This window comes from Coenobita brevimanus, chromosome 63 (assembly GCF_032717465.1).
Source record: "Coenobita brevimanus isolate Jiangsu-jjx chromosome 63, ASM3271746v2, whole genome shotgun sequence".
Classification (NCBI taxonomy): domain Eukaryota; kingdom Metazoa; phylum Arthropoda; class Malacostraca; order Decapoda; family Coenobitidae; genus Coenobita; species Coenobita brevimanus.
This window is the reverse complement of record NC_137016.1, coordinates 28,145,186-28,166,677: the sequence shown is the minus strand read 5'-3', so window position 1 is coordinate 28,166,677 and position 21,492 is coordinate 28,145,186. Positions and strand designations below refer to the sequence as shown.

The 21,492-nt window shown below is 41.6% G+C and overlaps 1 protein-coding gene across 1 annotated transcript in view; it reads right to left on the bottom strand.

Annotated features, from left to right (window-relative positions):
- Positions 1-597: 597 nt before the first annotated feature.
- Positions 598-21,492, bottom strand: part of PIG-N (Phosphatidylinositol glycan anchor biosynthesis class N) — a 216,271-nt gene continuing 195,376 nt past the window's right edge. Inside the window, exons 13-16 of the mRNA XM_080276011.1 lie at positions 19,663-19,853; positions 6,870-6,968; positions 2,771-2,962; positions 598-891 (exon numbers count right to left, since the gene is read on the bottom strand). Coding sequence (XP_080132137.1) covers positions 598-891; positions 2,771-2,962; positions 6,870-6,968; positions 19,663-19,853 — 776 coding nt within the window. The remainder of the gene's footprint in view (positions 892-2,770; positions 2,963-6,869; positions 6,969-19,662; positions 19,854-21,492) is intronic.

The window sequence follows — 21,492 nt, the reverse complement described above, 5'->3', positions numbered from 1 at the left end:
GCGATGAGGTAACCAGGGCCGATGCATGGAAGCATGTTGAAGTCTTTATAAATGAAATGAAATGAACAACAAAAACACAGAGTGAAACAGGCGAGCACAAAGTGGACACCACAGACAAACACTAACAAAAGAACATATAGACGTATACTGTCCGGCTGCAGCATAATGAATAACATTTAAACAAGGTTTGTTGCCAACTATAACTGTGTGCAGGTAAGCAGATCTCAATCTCTGCTCAACAATCTAAGCTACTGAATGAAAATTCTTGACACTTTAGGGAGCACTTAAAAATAACTCTTAGAAGCACAATGGAGATACAGCATCCACCTCCTTCACTCTGGAAGTACTGAGACAGAATCCCTTTTTCCCACTACAAATGACTGGCACAGTGGCCACCCTTCCTCCTTATCAGGGCCAAAGATGACTCCAAGGAGCAAAAAACAGGAAAAATTACTGTAACAAATACATGTTAGCTACATAATCATTAAGGGCATAACGTGACTTATACTAATATTGTGCACTGGGAGAATAATACACAAGAATGTTGAACTTTCCAGAGATGCACAAAACTGAGAATCAGTACTGTACTTCCAACTCTTAATCCCGGTGAGGACGACTGACAGAAACTCTTGGAAGCACACAATCTCCATCCCCTCCTATCCCAGCCACCCCTCCTCCCACAACTCCAGCCATAAGGCTAAAAGTAGTGAGGAACTTAGCCAGGAAGAGAAGCAGTATAAGGAAGAGTGTGGTTGCCATGGAGATAACATAGTGGCTGAGGGAGGTGCCAATGTCAAGCCAGGAACCTTCTGTACGGATAAGGAAAAAGAAGTGAAGTGCCATGAAGTCAGACATGGCCAGGAACACATAGAAGAGTGCTCTTGTTGGAACCTGAAAAAAAAGGGTAATCCTTGTTAACAGGGTATGTTAACTGATGATTCACGTTCATATAAGTCACACAAGTTATCATCATCATCATCATCATCATCATCATCACCACCACCACCCCACAATAAATGGGTGGGAAGAAGTTTTAAATATTGTAATGTATTTGATCAAATTTCTTTTTACACTGATACTAATAAAATATAATCTAAAACTGACAACTATATAAAATTAGTATCTGCCCCAAATATTAAATCTGAGTAGATTTTTGCCATCCTTCCCATCCCCCCTTCTCTTTGTTAGATATGTGGACAGAAATATTATCCTTGACTTCAGGAATGTTCACTTATTACAAGGCTAAACATGGCTCTGAACATGTTGCGCACTGATGCTAGGAGCTATTTCTCACATTTGCACCACCATCATCATTTTAACCCATCATCCCAATAAGTTATATGGGCAAGATCAAGAAATATGAGAGGGAAAGTATAAGGCATCCATTCACTAATCAACGTAAGTCTTCCAGATTCTGGGCTCCACTTGACAGGCAATACCTATGCAATAATACAGCATGCTTCAGAAGTTAAAGGTATCACTTTCACAGTACACGTGAGAGACAATCATTCCTTCAACTGACAATTTAAATGGGAGTAGAATCCCTGTCAGGTGCATCTTCATAATTTTATTATCCATCCATAGCTATTTCAAATCATTTTGTATTGTTTAAAAGGCTCCAACATGACTGCATGCATAAGCCTTGGTCACTTATGGTGGCTATCCATGCTGCTCCATCTCTGGCAGCCTCCCTATTCAGTCCTTTATCCCTAAGGTCACACTCTATGACCTCATCCCAGGTCTGTTTTTGGTCTGACTTTTGCAACCATAACCCCGACACTCACACCTCATTTTCCACACCCAATTGTCATCCTTCATCTTCTCCACATGTCTAAACCATCTCAATCTGCCTCTCCTCATCACAACACCAATACACTCCAGTCCCATCCTTCCTCTTAATTCTTCAATTGTAAACCTAGTCCCCCCAGGCACTGAATTCGAGAATGTGCTAAACATCCATCTAATCACTGTCATTTCCAAATATCCTCTTCCTTTACTTCCCATGTCTAACTACCATACAACATTACACTCCCAACACACTGTGCATACAATGATCCCACAGCAATGGGGGAGAGCCCTTTCAGCGTCAGGAAAGGCAACAGCTCTCTGAATTTCCTCCAACCACTCCATGTTGGCTGCAACATCCCATTCACAAGACTGTTTTGGCACCTAGCAAGGTGCAATCCAGAATCTCACCTAAGTTTTAAAATTTTCCATGTCTCTTTATGGTGTGAAGTGTATACAAGTTTATGCATGATGAGTGACAAGACATAGGATGATGTAACCTTTGTCTTGTGCAGTGCTGGTGGTAACCTCTCTCCACCTTCCTAGGTGCTAGCTGGACAAAACCTGCTACAACAGTAAAAAACAAGATGTCATGAACTTATCATGAGGCATGAATATGGGCACCTAAAGTCTCTCTCTCTCTCTCTCTCTCTCTCTCTCTCTCTCTTACACAGAAAGACTGATGTACCTGTATGTGAATTTTTATTAATGAACAATATGGTATTTCTATGAACATTCTTGAAGTGAAAAGGGGCAATTTTCTCCAAATCTCCCACTCCATAGACATCCTGTCTGACAAGCATGCTGCAGCCTAATTATTACAGTTTTCACTGCCAATCCTTGACTATGTCTCTTCTTGTTTCTTCAAGTTTCCTTTGACCTACAATTGGACCAATCTGCTACCAACCTTCCCCTTTTCTAGATGCGAATGTCCTGTTATTTAAACTGACCTCTCAAAACTTAGTAATTTGCTAAAAAGTCATACCTTTATTAAAGTACAAATGGCATGGAAGAAGCATGTGACGAGGAGAAATGGGATGATGATCTTGAAGAGGAGGAGGCCACCCATGATGAAAGGAGAGAAGACAGTAACAAAGCAGTAGACAAAGCTGGGATCAAAGCTGTTAATGCTGGCAATGTTACCCGTTCCAAAAAATGCCAGCACAATGAAGAACAGCTACAATAAACAAGTTAAGGAAATGTATAAAAAAGACAAATCATTAAATAATTCTGAACAATACAATTCATCTGTTACTAAGAATTTCACATGCAGACAAACATCACAAAGCCACTGTCTCCTGTAATTTCTAAGGCAAATTATTACAAATAAAAGTCTGAATAACACTTGCAAACATGACAAGGCATTAATACTGCATCTAACAGACAGCATATTACACACTACACAATGACTCGGACAAGGACTGACCAAAAGATGACGACCAAGGACCGGACAAAGGACATGGTAATTGGAACGTGGAATGTAAGAGGAGCGAATGATGAGGTGAAAGAGAGAGAGATTGTCCAGGTGCGTGAGGGTGCGAAAGTTGACATATGCAGAATAACTGGAACCAAATGGAGAGGTGAGAGTGTGAGAGAATGGGAGTATGGATGGAGTATATGTGCAGTAGGTGAGAATGAGAGGGCGAAAGAAAGGGTATGTATAGTTGTGAGTAAAAGATGGAAGAAGAGCATAAAAGAGTATGGATCAGTTGGGTCAAGGATTGTGTGGATAAGATTGAAAGTTGGAATACAAATGTGGGCAATTGTGTGTGTCCATGCGCCAACAAAAGATTGTACAAGCAGAGTGAGAGAAGAGTTCTGGACAAATGTGGAAGTGTGCATGGAAAAGTTTGGAAGGAATGATAGAGTGTTTTTGATCGGTGATATGAATGGTAAAGTAGGGAATCTGAAGGTGGATGGAATAGTTGGTGAGTGGGGTGTGCCTGCTGAGATAGATGAGAATGGCAGTGCATTAGTGGACATTTGTGCTGGGAGGGGGTTGGTGATAGCCAATACCCTCTTCAGGCATAAAATGATCCACAGGTATACATGGCGCGTGATGAGAAGGGTAGGTGGTGAACTGAATGAAAGGAAGGCAATGACTGATTATGTGTGTGTGGATGAAAGGATGTGAAAATGTGTAATGGATGCAAGAGCATATAGAGGTTGGGGGAGTGGACTTTCTGACCACTACTTGGTAGTGGCCAGAATCAAGGTCCAATTAGGATGGAGAAATAGAAGAAGGGAAGGACGAGAAGAAGGAGTATTTGTAAGGAGAGTGGAAAGGTTACAAGAGGATGAGAAAAAAGCAGAGTATAAGAGAGAAGTGGAGGAACGATTGGGCAAACATGAACTGGGGCAGATGGGGGACATGGAAGGTGTGTGCAGGATATTTACAGAAGAAATATGTGCAGCATGTAATGTGATGTGTGGGATGAGGAGAAGATGGAGGGGTGTGCAAGAAACAGCGTGGTGGAATGAAGAGGTGAGACAGGCTGTGGCACAAAAGAAAGCATACAATGAATGGATGAGAAATGGGGGCGTGGAAGATGTTGAGAGGCGGAAGAGAGAGTTATATGTAGAAAGAAAGAGAGAGGTGAAAAGATCAGTAAGAGAGAGTAAGAAGAAAGCAGATGAGGAATTTGGAAGGAACTGTAAAGTGGAGGGACTATAGGAAAATGTTCTGGAAAGAGGTGAAAAGAGTAAGACAGGGTGGAAGTGAAGTTAGCAGGGGTAAAAATGGTAGATTACTAATGGAGAAGGCAGAAAAAGTGAGAAGATGAAGAGAACACTTTAAGGAATTGTTGAACATACAGGATGGAAGTAATGCGAGTATAAGTGGCTGGGGAATGGCTGGGAGAAGGAGGGAGGTGAGAAGACAGGAAGAAATCAGTAGGACAGAAGTTGTGGAAGCAATGAAGAAAGTTATATTGGGTAAAGCCCCAGGAATTGATGGAATGTGTGGTGAAATGCTGAAGTACGGGGGAGAGATAGTAGTAGAATGGATGTGGAAAATGTGCAGATTGGCCTGGGAGGAAGGTAGAGTCCAGGAGGACTGGAAGTCAGGTATAATTATTCCCTTGTACAAAGGAAAAGGGGAAAAAGAAGTGTGTGGTAATCAAACGGGCATCTGTCTTCTTAGTGTAATAGGAAAAGTGTATGCTAGGATACTTATTGACAGAGTTAGAGAAAGAACAGAGGAATTAGTTGGAGAAGAACAGGGAGGCTTTAGGAAGGGAAGAGGTTGTGTAGATCAGATATTCATTCTTAGATCTTTAGTGGAAAAGTTTCTAGAGAAGGGAAAGAAGTTGTATGCGGCTTTCATGGATTTGGAGAAAGCATATGACAGGGTGGCTAGACAAGGACTGTGGAAAGTATTAAGAATATATGAAGTAGATGGGAAGTTGTTGAATGCTGTGAAGAGTATGCATGATAGTGCTAAGGCTGCAGTGCGTGTGGATGGTGAACTGAGTGAATTTTTCTCTTTGAAGGTTTGGTTGAAACAGGGATGTGTCATGTCTCCATGGTTGCTCAATCTGTACATGGACGGAGTAATAAAAGAGGTACAAGGTAGGGTAGTGGATGTTGGAGTGGCCCTGGTGAGAAAGGGTAGTGTTTGGAAACTCCCTGCACTGTTGTTTGCAGATGATACTGTGTTGTTGAGTGAAGACAAAGGAGAGCTGCAAGGCTTGGTGGATGAGTTTGGGGGAGTGTGTAAGAAATGGAATCTAAAGGTGAATGTAGGGAAGAGTAAAGTGATGGTCTTTGAGAGAGGTGAAGTCAGTGAATGTACAGCAAGGTTGGATGGTGAGGAATTGGAAAATGTGAGTACGTTTAAGTACTTGGGTAGTGTGATGAGTAAGGATGGAGGTCTGGAGGGTGAAGTGCTTGAAAGGGTACAGCAGGGAAGAAAGGTTGCTGGTTCCTTGAAAGCAGTGATAAGAAACAGGGAAGTGAGCATGGAAGTGAAAAAGTTACTACATGACAGTATTGTGATACCAACTCTAACGTATGGAAGTGAAGCTTGGACATTGTTGGAAGGACACAAGTCAAGAGTGGGAGCAGTGGAAATTAGTTATTTAAGAGGAGCCTGTGGAGTCACATGGAGAGACAGGCTGACAAATGAGGATATAAAGGAGCGTTGTGGTGTGGATGTGGATGTGATAGGAAGCGTTAGGAGGAATACACTGAGGTGGTTTGGCCATGTGGAGAAGATGGAGGGTGAAAGACTGACGAAGAGAGTGTATGTGAGTGAGGTGGAGGGGGGAAGAGGGAGGGGGAGGCTGAGGATGAGATGGAGGGTTGGGGTGGAGAGGTATATGACAGAGAGGGGTGTGAGTTGAGAGTGGGGCAGTGAAATGGTGGGGGACAGGGCGACATGGAGGCGATTTTTTTGTGGCCACCCCGAACGGGATTGAGGCATCTGGCAACAGACTGATAAACAGACAATGCCTGTGATATATGCCAACCATTCACATTACTCACTTTGATAATAGTATGGTTTGATCTATCATCCAAATGGCTGACAACCTTTAAACCTTCAAATAGCTATGTAACAAATAACTCTCCATAATTTTTTTATATAATAACTCATGGGGACACAACTCATGGGGACACAAAAGCAGAATATAACAAAGTATGCTAATGCATAAAATCACAGGAAATTACCTGGAGAGTCTTAAAAAAATATATATATATCACAGGCCTAGCTTCACACACCCACTGAAAAAGGAATGATTAGCATACAATACTTCTTTCATTCAGTGAAATTCGCACAGAATGCTACTTTCACTGCATGTGAGTAGGTGTACAATATGACAGGTGGCTATCAAGTGAGGGACACTTGTAAAGTATTTTATGGGTATTTCTATGCAGGAAAAGGTTACCCTTTCTTATGGACTTCTCAAATGGGAACAAAATGAGAAGCATAAAAAACAGACAGTATCAACAGAACAATTACAGTATATTAAACTAATCCAATGTTGCATAGAACTACAGTAAGCACTATGACAATGATAGATAATATTATTTAAGTAATCATTGCTAAAACCACCAATCAATAACTAATAGCTACAAAAGGATACAAAGAAGTATGCACGTCGAACATCAGACCACTCCAACACCCTCTCTCCTGTCTCACTCCCCTCACTGCCACCCCAAGTGGCAAACTTCAGCATTGCAATCTGTCAAGTATGCATAAAACACACATTTCATGCTGATGATGACAATTATTAGGGGTCATGTATGAAAAAAAGAGTGTATAGGAAGCTGCTGATCTCCGATTTAAAATATAAACTTCTTAAAATAGTATTTACACTATTACAGCATTATGCTATATTACAATTCTTCCATAAGCCACCATTCACAGTTCAACTAAGGTCTATTTTCATTATTCTCTTATATTCATCTTGCTTTCAGATTTTCAGATTTAATTCTCTTCTGAGAAAGACAATATCTACCTGGTATAATCAATGCGATATATCCACGAGCAGCACTGTTCTCAAGCTACAGTAAACTCTCAAATATAACTGGTTGATGGATAATCATCCATCAGGACATTATCCTGTATGTTATTATCTGTCAAGGCAAATGGTTGAATTTTGTAAAATTCCCTGGGACACCCCCAAACTTAACCCCTCCGTGGCCGCTGGTGTCGAATGACGTTTAGCTGATAAATGGCCGCCGGTGTCGTTTGAGCATGGCCTGTAAAAACCTGCAAAAAATTTTTGGGAAGTGAATTAACGTTCTGAACGTCTTCACACTGACCTACACTACACTCCCATACACCCCATCAAACAGTTCAAAGCCTGCTGCTGTGATGAGTGGATTTTCAATTATTCCACTCCTGGCCATGCCTTAACAAGCACAACTACACCCATTATCTCAACCCATGCAGAACATATCATCTTTGTCCTCTCTTGCAAAACACACACAACCACCTGTTTACGATTATGAAGTAATGCAGGCACATACCAAAAAGGCATGATAATAAGAGAAAAATACATTTTTGTCTTGGTATCTTTACCTATTTGCTCAGGTTTGCTGTAATGGTTTGGATCATTTGATGCAGTGCAACTTGTAGAAAACTGTGAAAACTTTCGGGAAGTGAACGAAAATCTGGGATATGAGACTGACCTTGACTTCACCCTCTCACGTATCATCTGTCAGTTCACCACCTGGTGTCCTGGCGAGTGGATGTACGATTTTTTCGTTCATGGCCATGCCTAAACACACATAGTTACACCCATTATCTCGACCCAGACAAAAAATACAATCTTTTACCTCCCTTGCAAAACACACACAACCACCCTGTTTACGAGACAGCAATATATATTGCGAAAATAACAAGGTAAAAGATGAATATAAAATGAGAGAAACATGAACATGTTATGACGGAAAAAATACGTTTTCCCCCACCTGTAAATGTATTTATTTCTGCTTTGTATCTGTATTCATAATAATTACACTTATTCTTAGTTCTGAAATAGCATTATGATTCTATTTTTAGCCATGCTCGTGGTGTGGGAGCCATAAGTTGCGACTCAACTTCCGTATTGCTAATCGGACTGACCCTCCACTTTATTCTCCCGTGGCAGAGAACGGGCAGTTTTCTCATTTAGGACTGAAAATTCAACTCTGCTCCCTTTTCCAAGCATGGGCACAACAATAAGGTAAAAAATAACTCGAAACTATCATAAACATATTTTATATCAAAAAGGTGAAAATGTATTCATAACATTATTTTTTTTCCAGCCATTCCTGACAGATTATGTACCGAAATCATTCGATATCACCATATCTCATATATGCACAACATTTCAGCATCATTCGCATTGTTTTGGGAGGTAAAAATAATAACAACAACACCTGCCCAGTTGCGATGCGGCAGTGCCCCTGGGCGGCGATATCAGTTGCCGATATTTCTGCAACTTCCGCGCTTCACTGCAAGCCACAAAATGCATCTAGGAAGCGGGGATTTGCACTGTTAGGTGCATCTGAACTTTCTCTTCAATATGGCAAGAAAAAAAATCAATTTTCGAAACTTCAAAAAATGGCCCCGGCGTCGGCCTGGGGTGCATGGAAAATTCCGGACCTTCGGCCACGGAGGGGTTAAATCTATGCCACTCATCTCACCACCCAAACACAATTACCTGGCAGCTTTATTTGTAACTTGGAGCTCTGGTTTGCAACAGATGGCTATGTTTTGTTCTTGTTACCACACAAACACAATCAAACAGAAGGAAGCAAAATATGCTTTAGACACATATTGCATAATTCCTTGGACTTTTTTTTTTTTCCCTTGTATCAGTAGGTGGGGACGCTCACCATCCACTCACTCGATGTAGTGCTACTTTGGATGTCTGTACTTTTCTCTCTTCCATCCATCCTCTTCTGCCTTTCTTACCTCTTTCTTCTGCCTACAGGTGACTTTACACTCCCTCTTCTGCCTTTCTTTCCTTCAATCTTTCCTCTTCCTTCTGCCTATGGGTGACTCTACACTGAGTGACAAGCCAAATCATTTCCTGTACACCAGGAAACCATTTACTAGGCTGGGTGGTAACCATATACACCAAATTATGGCACATGGTGGTTTAGTGGGTAATTAAGGTGCTCCAATCCAACTGAGCCTGTGTAGGTTTATATCCATGGGGTGGATGGGGTTTATTGCTCACATAATGCCACTCAGGGATGAGTGAGGCTGGTCACTCTCACCTTAAATGTCAGGACCAACTTGTCCAGCCCTGGGCTCATACGCTCCTTATGGGGCGACATAGGATTGGATGATGGATGAATGGATCAGTGCTGATACCGTTTCCAAGCATGTGATTTGAGGATCAAATGTATTTCTACCTTTGCTGGGCATTATTATTACTGAAACAAACAAACAAATGTAGCTTGATGAGTTCAGTTCATGCATTTTTTAATACTAAAAAAAAAAAAAAAAAAAAAATGTATAAGAACATAGGATCAGCACGTAAGGATTCCCCTTACATCAAAATCATCACCCTCATCCTTCAGAAAAAAAAAAAAAAAAAAAAATGCAGCAGGGCCTTATTTACATAGAAATTTAATCCCACTTGCACTTCCACAACCTGAGAGACAGGGAGTGGGGAGCAAAACTACTGTAATTCTTCCATCAGGCACACAAGGCTTAGATATGCCTACACTGGCTTATCCAAACATCATCTCGACCACAAATAAGAGGCAGGGTGGGGTAGGAAACGTAGTTTGTATTATTTTCCCCTTCTCCATGTACAGTATTACTACAGGTGGAGATCTCTGTATCTGTCATTATTTTTATTATATTGGTCTCCACATACAATATTACTATAGGTGGAGATCTTCGTATCTGTCATTGTTTTTATCCATCCATCCATCCATCATCCAATCCTATGTCGCCCCATGAGAAGCATAGGAGCCCAGGGCTAGGCAAGTTGGTCCTGACATTTAAGATGAGGGTGACCAGCCTCACTCATCCCTGAGAGGCATTATATGAGCAGTAAACCTCAATCACCCCTTGGATATAAACCTACACAGGCTCAATCCGATTAGAGCATCTTAATTACCCACTAAACCACCACGCGCCATAATTTGGTTATATGGTTACCACCCTACGTAGTAAATTATTTCCTGGTGTACAGGAAACCATTTGGCTTGTCACTCAGTGTGGAGTCACCCATAAACAGAAGTGAGTGGAAAGAATTAGGGAAACAATAACAATACAGGAAGAATGAAAAAGAGGAAAGGGCAGACACCCAAAGCAGCACTACATAGAGTGGATGGTGAGCATCCCCACCTATTGTTTTTATTATTACTATTATCATTATTATTATTATTATTATTATTATTATAGGTGGGGGTGCTCACCATCCACTCACTTGTAGTGCTGCTCTCGGGTGTCTGCCGTTTCCTCTCCTCTCTGCATTCCTTCTTTCCTCTTCTGTTTTTCTTTACTTCATTCTTTCCTAATCCTTCTGCCTACGGGTGACTTTACACTCCCTCTTTTGTCTTTCTTTCCTTCATTCTTTCCTCTTCCTTCTGCCTATGGGTGACTCTACACTGAGTGACAAGCCTAATGGTTTCCTGTACACCAGGAAACCATTTACTACGCTGGGTGGTAATCATATAACCAAATTATGACGTCTCGTGGTTTAGAGGGTAATTACAGCGCTCCAATCGGATTGAGCCGGTGAAGATTTATATCCAAGGGGTGGTTGGGGTTATTGTTTATGTAATGCCACTCAGGGATGAGTGAGGCTGGTCACTCTCATCTTAAATGTCAGGACCAAATTGCCTAGCCCCTGGCTTCTACGCTCCTCATGGGGCAACGTAGAATTGGATGATGGATGGATGGATGGATGGATGGATTTATTATTATTATTATTATTATTATTATTATCATTATTATTATTATTATTTCTTCCTTCTTTCCTTCCTTCCCCTTATGTCCTTTTTTCCTTCTTCCTTTCTTTCCCCTTCCTTCTGTCTACCAGTGACTCTACAATGGGCGACAAGCCAAACAGTTTCCTGTACACCAGGAAACCATTTACTACGCTTGGTGGTAACCATAACACCAAATTATGGCACCTGATGTTTTAGTGTGTTATTATGGGGCTCCAAACAGATTGAGCCAGTGCAGATTTATATCCAAGGGGTGGTTGGGGTTTATTGCTCACATAATGCTACTCAGGAATGAGTGAGGCTTGTCAGTCTCATCTTAAATGTCAGGACCAACTTACCTAGCCCCAGGCTCCTACACTCCTCGTAGGGCAACACAGAGTTGGATAGTGAACGTATGTGATTATTATTATTGATATTAACTTGTCACTTTTCGTCTCTGGTTTTCATCATACTTATTGGGGATGTACGGCACTGTGACCCTATTAACCTGACCCTGTTTCAGTGACCACGACTCACTTTTCAAGGTCACAGGTTTAAAACTGTTACATAAAGAATTTTTAACCTAAATATACTCCAAAACTGTGCAGCATGAAAGGTGGGGTGTGAAATGAAGAGAAGACAAGAGGGGGGTGCAAAGAACAGCACGGTGGAATGAAGAGGTGAGACAGTCTGTGGCACAAAAGAAGAAAGCATATAGTGAGTGGATGAGAAAAAAGGGCTTGGAGGAAGTTGAGAGATGGGAGAGATAGTTATATGTAAAGAGGAAGACAGAGGTGAAAAGATTAACGAGAGAAAGAGGAGAGTGGATGAGGAATTTGCGAGGAATTTGAGTGTAAAGTGGAGGGAATGTAAGAAAATGTTCTGTAAAGAGGTAAAGAGAGTTTCACAGGATAATAAAGAAGGTAGTCAGGGAGTGAAAGATAAAAATGGAAGATTGCCAGCAGACAAGGAAGAAAAAGTGAGCAGATGGAGAGACCATTTTAAGGAATTGTTGAACACAAAGAATGAATGTACAGTAATGTGAGTATAAATGACTGGGGAATGGCTGGGAGAAGGAAGGATGTGAGGTGAGAGGAAGAAATCAGTGGGATGGAAGTTGTGGAACCAATGAAGAAAGTCAAAATGGGGAAAGCCCCAGGAATTGATGGAGTGTGTGGTGAAATGCTGAAGCATGGGTGAGAGATAGTAGTAGAATGGATGTGGAAGATGTGCAGATGGGCCTTGGAGGAAGGCAAAGTCCCTGGGGATTGGAAGCCAGATATAATTATCCCCCTGTACAAAGGAAAAGGGAAAAAGAAGTGTTTGATAATCACATGGGTATTTGTCTTCTTAGCGTAAGAGGAAAAGTATATGGTAGGTTAGTAGTAGGTGGGGGCACTCACCACCCACTCACTCGATTTAGTGCTGCCTTGGGTGTCTGCCTTTTCTTCCCTTCCATCCTTCCCATTCTGTCTTTCTTTCATTCTTTCCTTTTTCTTCTGCCTATGGGTGACTTTACACTTCTTCTTCTGTCTTTCTTTCCTTTATTCTTTCCTCTTCCTTCTGCCTATTGGTGACTCTACACTGAGTGACAAGCCAAATGGTTTCCTACATATCAGGAAACCATTTACTATGCTGGATGGTAGCTACATAACCAAATCATGGCGCCTGGTGGTTTAGTGGGCAATTAAGGAATTCCAATAGGTCTGAGCCTACATAGGTTTATATCCAAGGGGTGGTTGGAGTTTATTTCTCATGTAATGCCAATCAGGGATGAGTGAGGGTGGTCACTCTCATCTTAAATGTCAGGACCAACTTGCCTAGCCCCAGGTTCCTACACTCCTCTATGGGGTGACATAGAATTAGTTGATGGATGGATGGATGATATATGGTAGGATACTTACTGAAAGAGTTAGGGAAATAACAGAGGAATTAGTTGGAGAAGAACAGTGAGGTTTTAGGAAGGGAAGAGGCTGTGTAGATCAGATATTTATTCTTAGGTCTTTAGTTGAAAAGTTTCTAGAGAAGGGAAAGAAGTTGTAGGTGGCCTTTGTGGATTTGGAGAAAGCATATGACAGGGTGGATAGACAGGGAATGTGGAAGGTATTAAGAATTTATGGAGTAAATAGGAAGTTGCTGAATGCTGTGATGAGTATGTATGAGGGTGCTAAGGCAGGCAGTGCATGTGGATAGTGAACTTCATGAATTTTTCTATATGACGGCTGGATTGAAACAGGGATGTGTCATGTCTCCATAGCTGTTCAATCTGTATATGGATGGGATTATACATGAGATATGGAAGTGGATGTTGTAGTGGCCGATACGAGACAGGGTAGTGTTTGGAAACTCCCTGTACTGTCGTTTGCAGATGATACTGTGTTGTTAAGTGAAGACAAAGGAAAACTGCCTGGCTTGGCAAATGAGTCTGGATAAGTGTGTAAGAAACAGAATCTAAAGGTGAATGTAGGGATGAGTAATGTTATGGTCTTTGAGAGAAATGAAGTCACAATTTACAGTGAGGTTGGATGAGGAGGAAATGGAAAGTGTGAGTGTTTAAGTACTTGGGTAGTGTGATGGGTGAGAATGGAAGTTTAGAGGGTGATGTGCTTGAAACGGTACAACAAGGAAGAAGCATTGCTGGTTTTTTGGCTGGTATTTTGAAAGCCGTGATAGGCAACAAGGGAGTGAGTATGGAAGTAAAAAAGCTGCTGCGCGGCAGTATTGTGATACCAACTCTAACTTATGCATGTGAAGCTTGGACCTTGGTGGAGGGACACAAGTCAAGGATGAGGGCAGTGGAAATGAGTTATCTGAGAGGAGAATGTGAAGTCACATGAAGAGACAGACTGACAAATGAGGAAGTGAAGGAGCATTGTGATGTGGACGAGGATGTGATAAAAAGCATTAGGAGAAATACACAGAGGTGGTTAGGCCATATGGAGTGGATGGTGAGCAAGAGACTGACGAGGGAGGTATAGGGAGGGGAAGAACAAGGATGAGATGGGTGGATGGAGTGGACAGGTATATGAGACAGGAGGGGGAGGGGTGAGGTGGAAGCAGGGCAGTGAAATAGCAGGGGACAGGGCAACATGGAGACAATTTTTTGTGGCCACCCCTTACAGGATTAAGGAATCTAGTAATAGACAGACACTCCAAAACTCTTATAAACAGATAAACATGGATGGAAATCCAGTGATAAAATGATTATCCAAGCATTTGTATGGAAAAAATTTGAATATCATTCATGCATGGACACCCTATTTATCAAATGCTCTTCCATACAGGAAAAAACAAAATGTAAATGAGGCATGTCTTGACCTTACAAGCTTTTTTCTGGTCCTGGACCTGTCTTTATGCTTTTTGGTAGCAGTGTGACCAACGGTTCCTGAGTTATTACAAAAAACGAGTTTCAGCAGCCTCACCATACTTCTCAAGGTCACAGGTCAGAAAATCTCTAACAATCATGATTTTTCAACTTCAATTTACTCCAAACTATTACAGATACATGAAAATGGAAGGAAATCCCACGATAAAACTATTTTCCACACATCTGCACTGAAATATTCTGAAGGTCATTCATGTGCGATATTACAATATTTTGGACACCCAATTTTTCAATTGCTTTCCGATACAGAAAAAAAAAAAACATAAATGAGGCACTTACTGACCCTATAAGTTTTGCCTGATCAAGAAGCAGGTCTATATTTTTTGGTGTCTGTCCGACCAACAGTCTGAGTTATTACAAAAAACAGTATTCTCATTGGTGGAGATCAGTAACTGTCTCTAACAGTTACAGTCTTCTAGCTAATTTCCTCTAATTCTACTGATTTCTTTGTCAATAAAACTTCAGTTACAGTCTTCTAGTTAATTTTCTCTCATTCTACTGATTTCTTATTTAATAAAACCTCTGGATCTTACTCAGAAAATGAATATGGGGGAGAGATTGAAGCAACAGGAGTAGTAATGGACAATAGTAACAGAGGAAGTAAAGGAAGGTAAGAAAGAAGGATGCAGAAAAGAAGGAGAGGAAAAGTTGGAGAAAAATAGACAGAGGGAGTGAAGATTGATGGATAATGTCGAGCCTGTCAATGTGAGCTTTTATAAAGGAAAAATGTATCCCTCTGTACACAGGACCAGTTTGCATGATACCCCAAATTTAACAAATGACTGCATAAGCTGGATACTGTACAAACACATACCTAATAAACAGGGAGAGACTACTGCATGCTTGTTTTAGATGTAACTAACCTTATTCTTGTTTATAACTGCTTTACATAGCATTATAGGTACAAGCTGGTAGTGGTCAAACATTGAACCCCTTTTTCCCCATACGTTATTACAGTATACACTTGGCCCCAAACTTCCATGGGAAAAATAGGCACACCCCTAGCTTATTCACAAATTGGACCTGGAATGGAAAAGAAAAAAAATGCATTCATTCATTCATTCATTCATCATCTAATCCAGTGTTGCCCTATGAGGAGAGTAGGAGCCTGGGGCTTGGCATTTTGGTCCTGACATTTAAGATGAGAGTGAACAGCCTCACTCATCCCTGAGTGGCATTATGTGAGTAATAAACCCCAATACACCAGTCCCATCTGAGACAGCCCTAGCATGTATTCAACATGAACAGTGGGTGTTAGCACCAAAGTGGTGTCATGTAGAGGAGTATGGTATGGAGGAGGACTATTGGGCTTTGGGAGCAGGCTGTGAAGCCCATGCCCAAATATTACCACTGTGCCAGGAATCAAACCCGGGACTCTCAGGTGAGAGCCAGGCAGCATACCACTACACGATGACCAGGTAAAATTTATCTCACATTGTCACAACCAGGTAAAAGGTATCTCACATTGTCACAAGATAGCTTTTACCTGGTTGTGGTGTAGCAGTATGCTGCCTGGCTCTCACCTGAGAGTCCCAGGTTCAATTCCCAGCATAGTGGTAATATATTGGATGATTTTTCCTGTGTAAAGTACAGGTTTCTCTCTTCATTCTCACTTGCCATAAGTGCCTGGGATAGATTAAAATCAGCTACTTGCCCAAGTGCCAGGGTGTTATCTCATCCTCTTCAGGCCCACAGTGGGGACGTCAGACATTTTTCCACTAAACTTACAACACTGATTTAGGAGCACGAAATGCGAGTGAGTCTTCACAGGCTCACAGCCACTCTGCTCTGTCTGTAACCTTGAAGATTTCAGAGGTCGAGTGGCACCAATCTGACTTGATTAAAGCTACTTTCTGACTTTGGTGATTACTTTTATTAGTGTCAGTGATCTTATATTGATGTATGAAGCCCATTTACCCACAAAAAAATATCCAAAATTGATTCACAAGCTCACAGACGCTCTGCTCTCTCAGTAACCTTGAAGATTTCTGAGGAAGAGTGGCACTGACCTGACTCGATTCAACCAACTATCCAGCTTTAGTGATTACTTTTATTAGTGCCAAGGATCTTATATTGATGTATTAAGCCCATTTAGCCCCCCCCCCCAAAAAAAAAAAATAATAAAATCAGCCAGCATAGAGGGGTATCTTCTCCCCCTCCCCACAGTGCAGTACAGGTTAAATAACTTGCAGTTACTTAACACAAAGGAGACAGCCTGGCTCAGTGACAACTTGCAGACCTCTATTGCAACACCCACTTCCATCTAAGCAACTCATTTGCACTTTTAATTAATAGCAATACTTTAAGCAGACCATAGATGCTTGATTTCTTGTTAACTAGCTGGTGTACGGCTAGGTTATAATGAATGATGAAATGAGGAAATGACTGATGAGTTGTTGTTAACGCACACCTAAGGACTAGGGAATATTGGACCGTCGGACCCATGTATGGGAATAATACTACTGTACTGTACTCTATTCAAAGGCATCACTCATTCATGAGGGGCCTTACAATGAGTTCCTTGCAAATGTTCAGGGCCAACTGTACTTTGTTATGAGCATTAACTTGACAAGCAGATTCCCATTAATGTAACTACAGTACTTGCAGCATCGGGACCCCCTGTATATAAAGTACAATGACATTTCATCATGCTTATTACAGCAGTAAAATGTGCTTTTCTATACCTGAACAGCTATACAGTACATGTATAGGGTTTTATGGTGGTTAGACTCCCTTGCCGGGGGTTTGGGTGGTACTGCAGTGGTTGGGGAATGGCTGGGAGAAGAAGAGATGAGAGGATGGAGGAAGAGATCAGTAGGGTGGAAGCAGTGGAAGCAATGAAGAAGATCAAGATGGGAAAGGCCCCAGGAATTGATGGAGTGTGTGGTGAAATGCTGAAGTATGGGGGTGAGATTGTTGTGGAGTGGATATGGAAGTTGTGTAGACTGGCCTGGGAAGAGGGATGGGTTCCAGAGGACTGCAGATCAGGTATAATTGTTCCTTTATACAAAGGAAAAGGGGAGAGAGAAGTATGCGGTAACCATAGGGGTATTTGCCTTCTTAGTGTGACTGGAAAAATATATCGTAGAATACTCATTGATAGGGTTAGGTACATAACAGAGGAGCTAGTTGGAGAAGAACAAGGAGGATTTAGGAAGGGAAAAGGGTGTGTATTTCAGATATTTGTTCTAAGATGTTTAGTGGAGAAGTATCTAGAGATGGGAAAGAAAGTGTACGCTGCCTTCATGGACTTGGAGAAAGCTTATGACACAACAGAGAGACAAGGTAAGTGGAAGGTATTAAGAATATATCGAGTGGAGAAGAAATTATTGAATGCTGTGAAAAGTATGTACAAAGGAGCTAGGGTTACGGTGCAAGTGGATGGTGAGCTGAGTGAGTTCTTTGATCTCAATGTGGGACTGGAACAGGGTTGTGTGATGTCTCCATGGCTGTTTAATATATACATGGATGGTATTGTAAAGGAGATGCAAGGTAAGGCAGTGGATGTGGGGATGACTCTAGTGGATGAGGGTGAGATGTGAAAGATTCCGGTGTTGCTGTTTGCTGATGATACAGTACTGTTGAGTGAAGATGAATGGGGGTTGCAAGGTTTGGTGAATGAATATGCAACAGTGTGTAGGAAGAGGAATCTGAAAATAAATGTAAACATGAGTAAAGTTATGGAGTTTGAGAGGAATGAAGTCACAGAATGCACAGTGAGGTTGGATGGTGAAGATATGGAGAAAGTGAGTGCATTCAAGTACTTGGGTAGTGTGATGAGTAAGGATGAAACTTTTGGGGATGAAGTGCTTGAAAGGGTACAGCAGGGAAGGAAGGTTGTTGGTTCACTGAAAGCAGTGATGAGAAATAGGGAGGTGAGTATGGAAGTTAAGAAGTTGCTGCATGATAGTATTGTGATCCCTACTCTGAAGTATGGAAGCAAGGCATGGATCTTGCTAGAGGGGAACAAATCAAGACTGACAGCAGTGGAAATGAGTTACTTGAGAGGAGCATGTGGAGTGACATGGAGGGACAGGCTGACGAATGAAGAAGTGAAGGAACGTTGTGGGGTGGATGTGGTTGAGAAAATTAGGAGAAATACACTGAGGTGGTTTGGATATGTGGAGAGAATGGAGAATGAAAGACTGACTAAGAGGGTGTATGTGGATGAAGTGGAGGGAGGGAGAAGGAGGGGAAGACTGAGGATGAGGTGGAGGGATGGAGTTGAGAAGTATATGAGGGAGGGGGGAGTGAGTTGGGGGGAGGGCAGTCAAATGGTGACAAAGCGACTTTGAGGCGTTTTGTCTGCGGCCATCTTTTGCAGGATTAGGGCGTCAGGCTATATAGATAGATAGATAATAACCTTCTGGCACCTGCTTGGTAACTATTCACTAGATACTGTAACTGAGAGTTTACTGTATAAGTGGACAAGAATTACCCTCCTCCATACAATGATGCTTATTCAGAGTATATTCTTGCTACCATCCAATGATTTTATTCAGCTTCATTTCACTAGCGGTGAATTGGCATACTATTCTATTTATCTATCTATTGCCAGACGCCATAATTCCGTAAGGGGTGGTCATTTGACTTTGAGTTATTTGTTTTACGGGGAGGGGCACTAACCCTCCACCAACCCACTTGTTGACATGTAGGGAGCACGTATGGTCTGGTTATATGGTTACCACCCAGCGTTGTAAATGGTTTCTTGGCTTACACGAAACCATTTGGCTTGTCACTTGATGTAAAGCCACCTGTAAGGGAAAGAAAAGCAATAAGAAGTGACAGGAAAGATGAGAGAAATAGGAAGAGGGGAGGGCAGGAACAGAAAAAGAATGGTAAAGGCTAAGGAAGAAGTAGGCAGCACTACATCAAGTGAGTGGATGATGGTCGCCACCAACTACCACAATTGGCATACACAGGGCTAATTTAATCTCCTCTATTTAGAATAGCCTCCCTGAAGTTTAATTACTTAAAATTATCCAGCGATAGTGTACAATATTAAGAAGCCTTCATAGTGAAGGAATCCATTCTAAATGCTTGATGGACTCTACAGCACACATGACATGCGGTTCATTTTAAAAGATTAAACAATGCTCTGTACAAGTCACCTGGACGTTGCTGCCAGCAAGGTAGAACTCAAGAAACAGCCAAAGGAACATGGCAACTGTGACAGCAAGGTAGAAGAATGCTTCATGGCGGATGCACAGCAGAAGGAAGGGACAAAAGAGTGCTGCAGCAACCGACAGTAATCGACCCATCATGTTGACTGATCCCAGCACTGGCACTATAACACTCAGCACTAAATAATGAGAAGCAAAAAAATGTCTGAAAGTTTTCAGTAACAAAACTGTTAACAGTAACATTACTATACATAATTTTATATACCACAATATGAAATAAACAGAGACTTATTTATTTTGATTATTATTTTCATTACAACAAAATATACTAGCAACTACATAATCTATATTTTAGTATGCACTTTGCATTTTTTTAAATGATTTAGTTATGCTAGTTAGACTTGCTTCATACAAAGCAGTTTCATTACAAGACAAAAAAAACAAACCTCCTTGACAGAATTCATTTTTAAAAAGTTATATGAAGTCAAAAATGCAGATGAGTTTATGACCTATATTTTTCATTACAAACACAGTGATCCCTGGGTTATCACACACATGGTTATGGCAGTTTTTGTTATCACTGCATGGTAAAAATCTGCACTCCTACCGTTACCACAGATTCTTCAGCTAAAAAAAAACATTGTCATTGTACACCTGAGCTGATTTCTGCCAACAATGATGGTACAGTGTCTGTGGCCTCTGATGGCAATGAGGAATTCAAAGATGAGGCACAACTCTAGGGGATAATCAAAGGTGGTGGAGACCACTAACTCTCCTCCCCTTAATCTAAGAACCAATACCTCAAGCCCATCTCAGGTCTCTATGGTATATTTTTCTTCCTTATTATGCCCTGTTTATCGCTTTCTATTAATATAACCATACCTATGTGTGTTTCTGATACTTTCCACAACAGTATGTATGTATGTATTTAGTTGGCCTAAATAACTGTAAAGAGGAAAATCTGGGATTGCACTTGCAATGCCCAGTACCAATTAGGATAAATCCCATAGGTTCTGTGCTTTTATTATCGTGCAATTTCATTATCATACACCACGCTCAGTACCAATTTAGCACGATGACCGAGGGACCACTGTACAATCACTGTGGGCAACTACTTGATAAAAATCATCTATGACACTTGGAACTTACAACGATGTGGCAAGCAACTAAAAGCTACATCTTGTAATGAATACCCATTTTGGGGGGTAAGTGTTTTGAAGTACAGTCAAGTCGCCTATAGCACGTGCTTCTATGGCACGATTTTCTATGACACAGCAAGGTGCCAGACCCCTCAAAAAAGAACCACACGCATAAAATACCTATGGCGGGGGCGCGGCAAGGTTTGAAACTATCTATCTATCTATCTATTGCCAGACGCCTCAATCCTGTTCGGGGTGGCCACAAACATATCGCCTCCACGTCACCATGTCCCTCGCCATTTCACTGCCCTGCTCCCAACTCACACCTCCCTCTCTCACATACCTCTCCACCACCATCCCTCCATCTCATCCTCAGCCTCCCCCTCCCTCTCCCCCCCCTCCACCTCACTCACACTCTCTTCGTCAGTCTTTCACCCTCCATCCTCTCCACATGGCCAAACCACCTCAGTGTATTCCTCCTAAAGCTTCCTATCACATCCACATCAACACCACAACGCTCCTTTATATTAGGATTATTTGTCAGCCTGTCTCTCCATGTGACTTCACAGGCTCCTCTTAAATAACTCATTTCCACTGCTCTCACTCTTGACGTGTGTCCTTCCAACAACGTCCAAGCTTCACTTAGAGTTGGTATCACAATACTGTCATGTAGTAACTT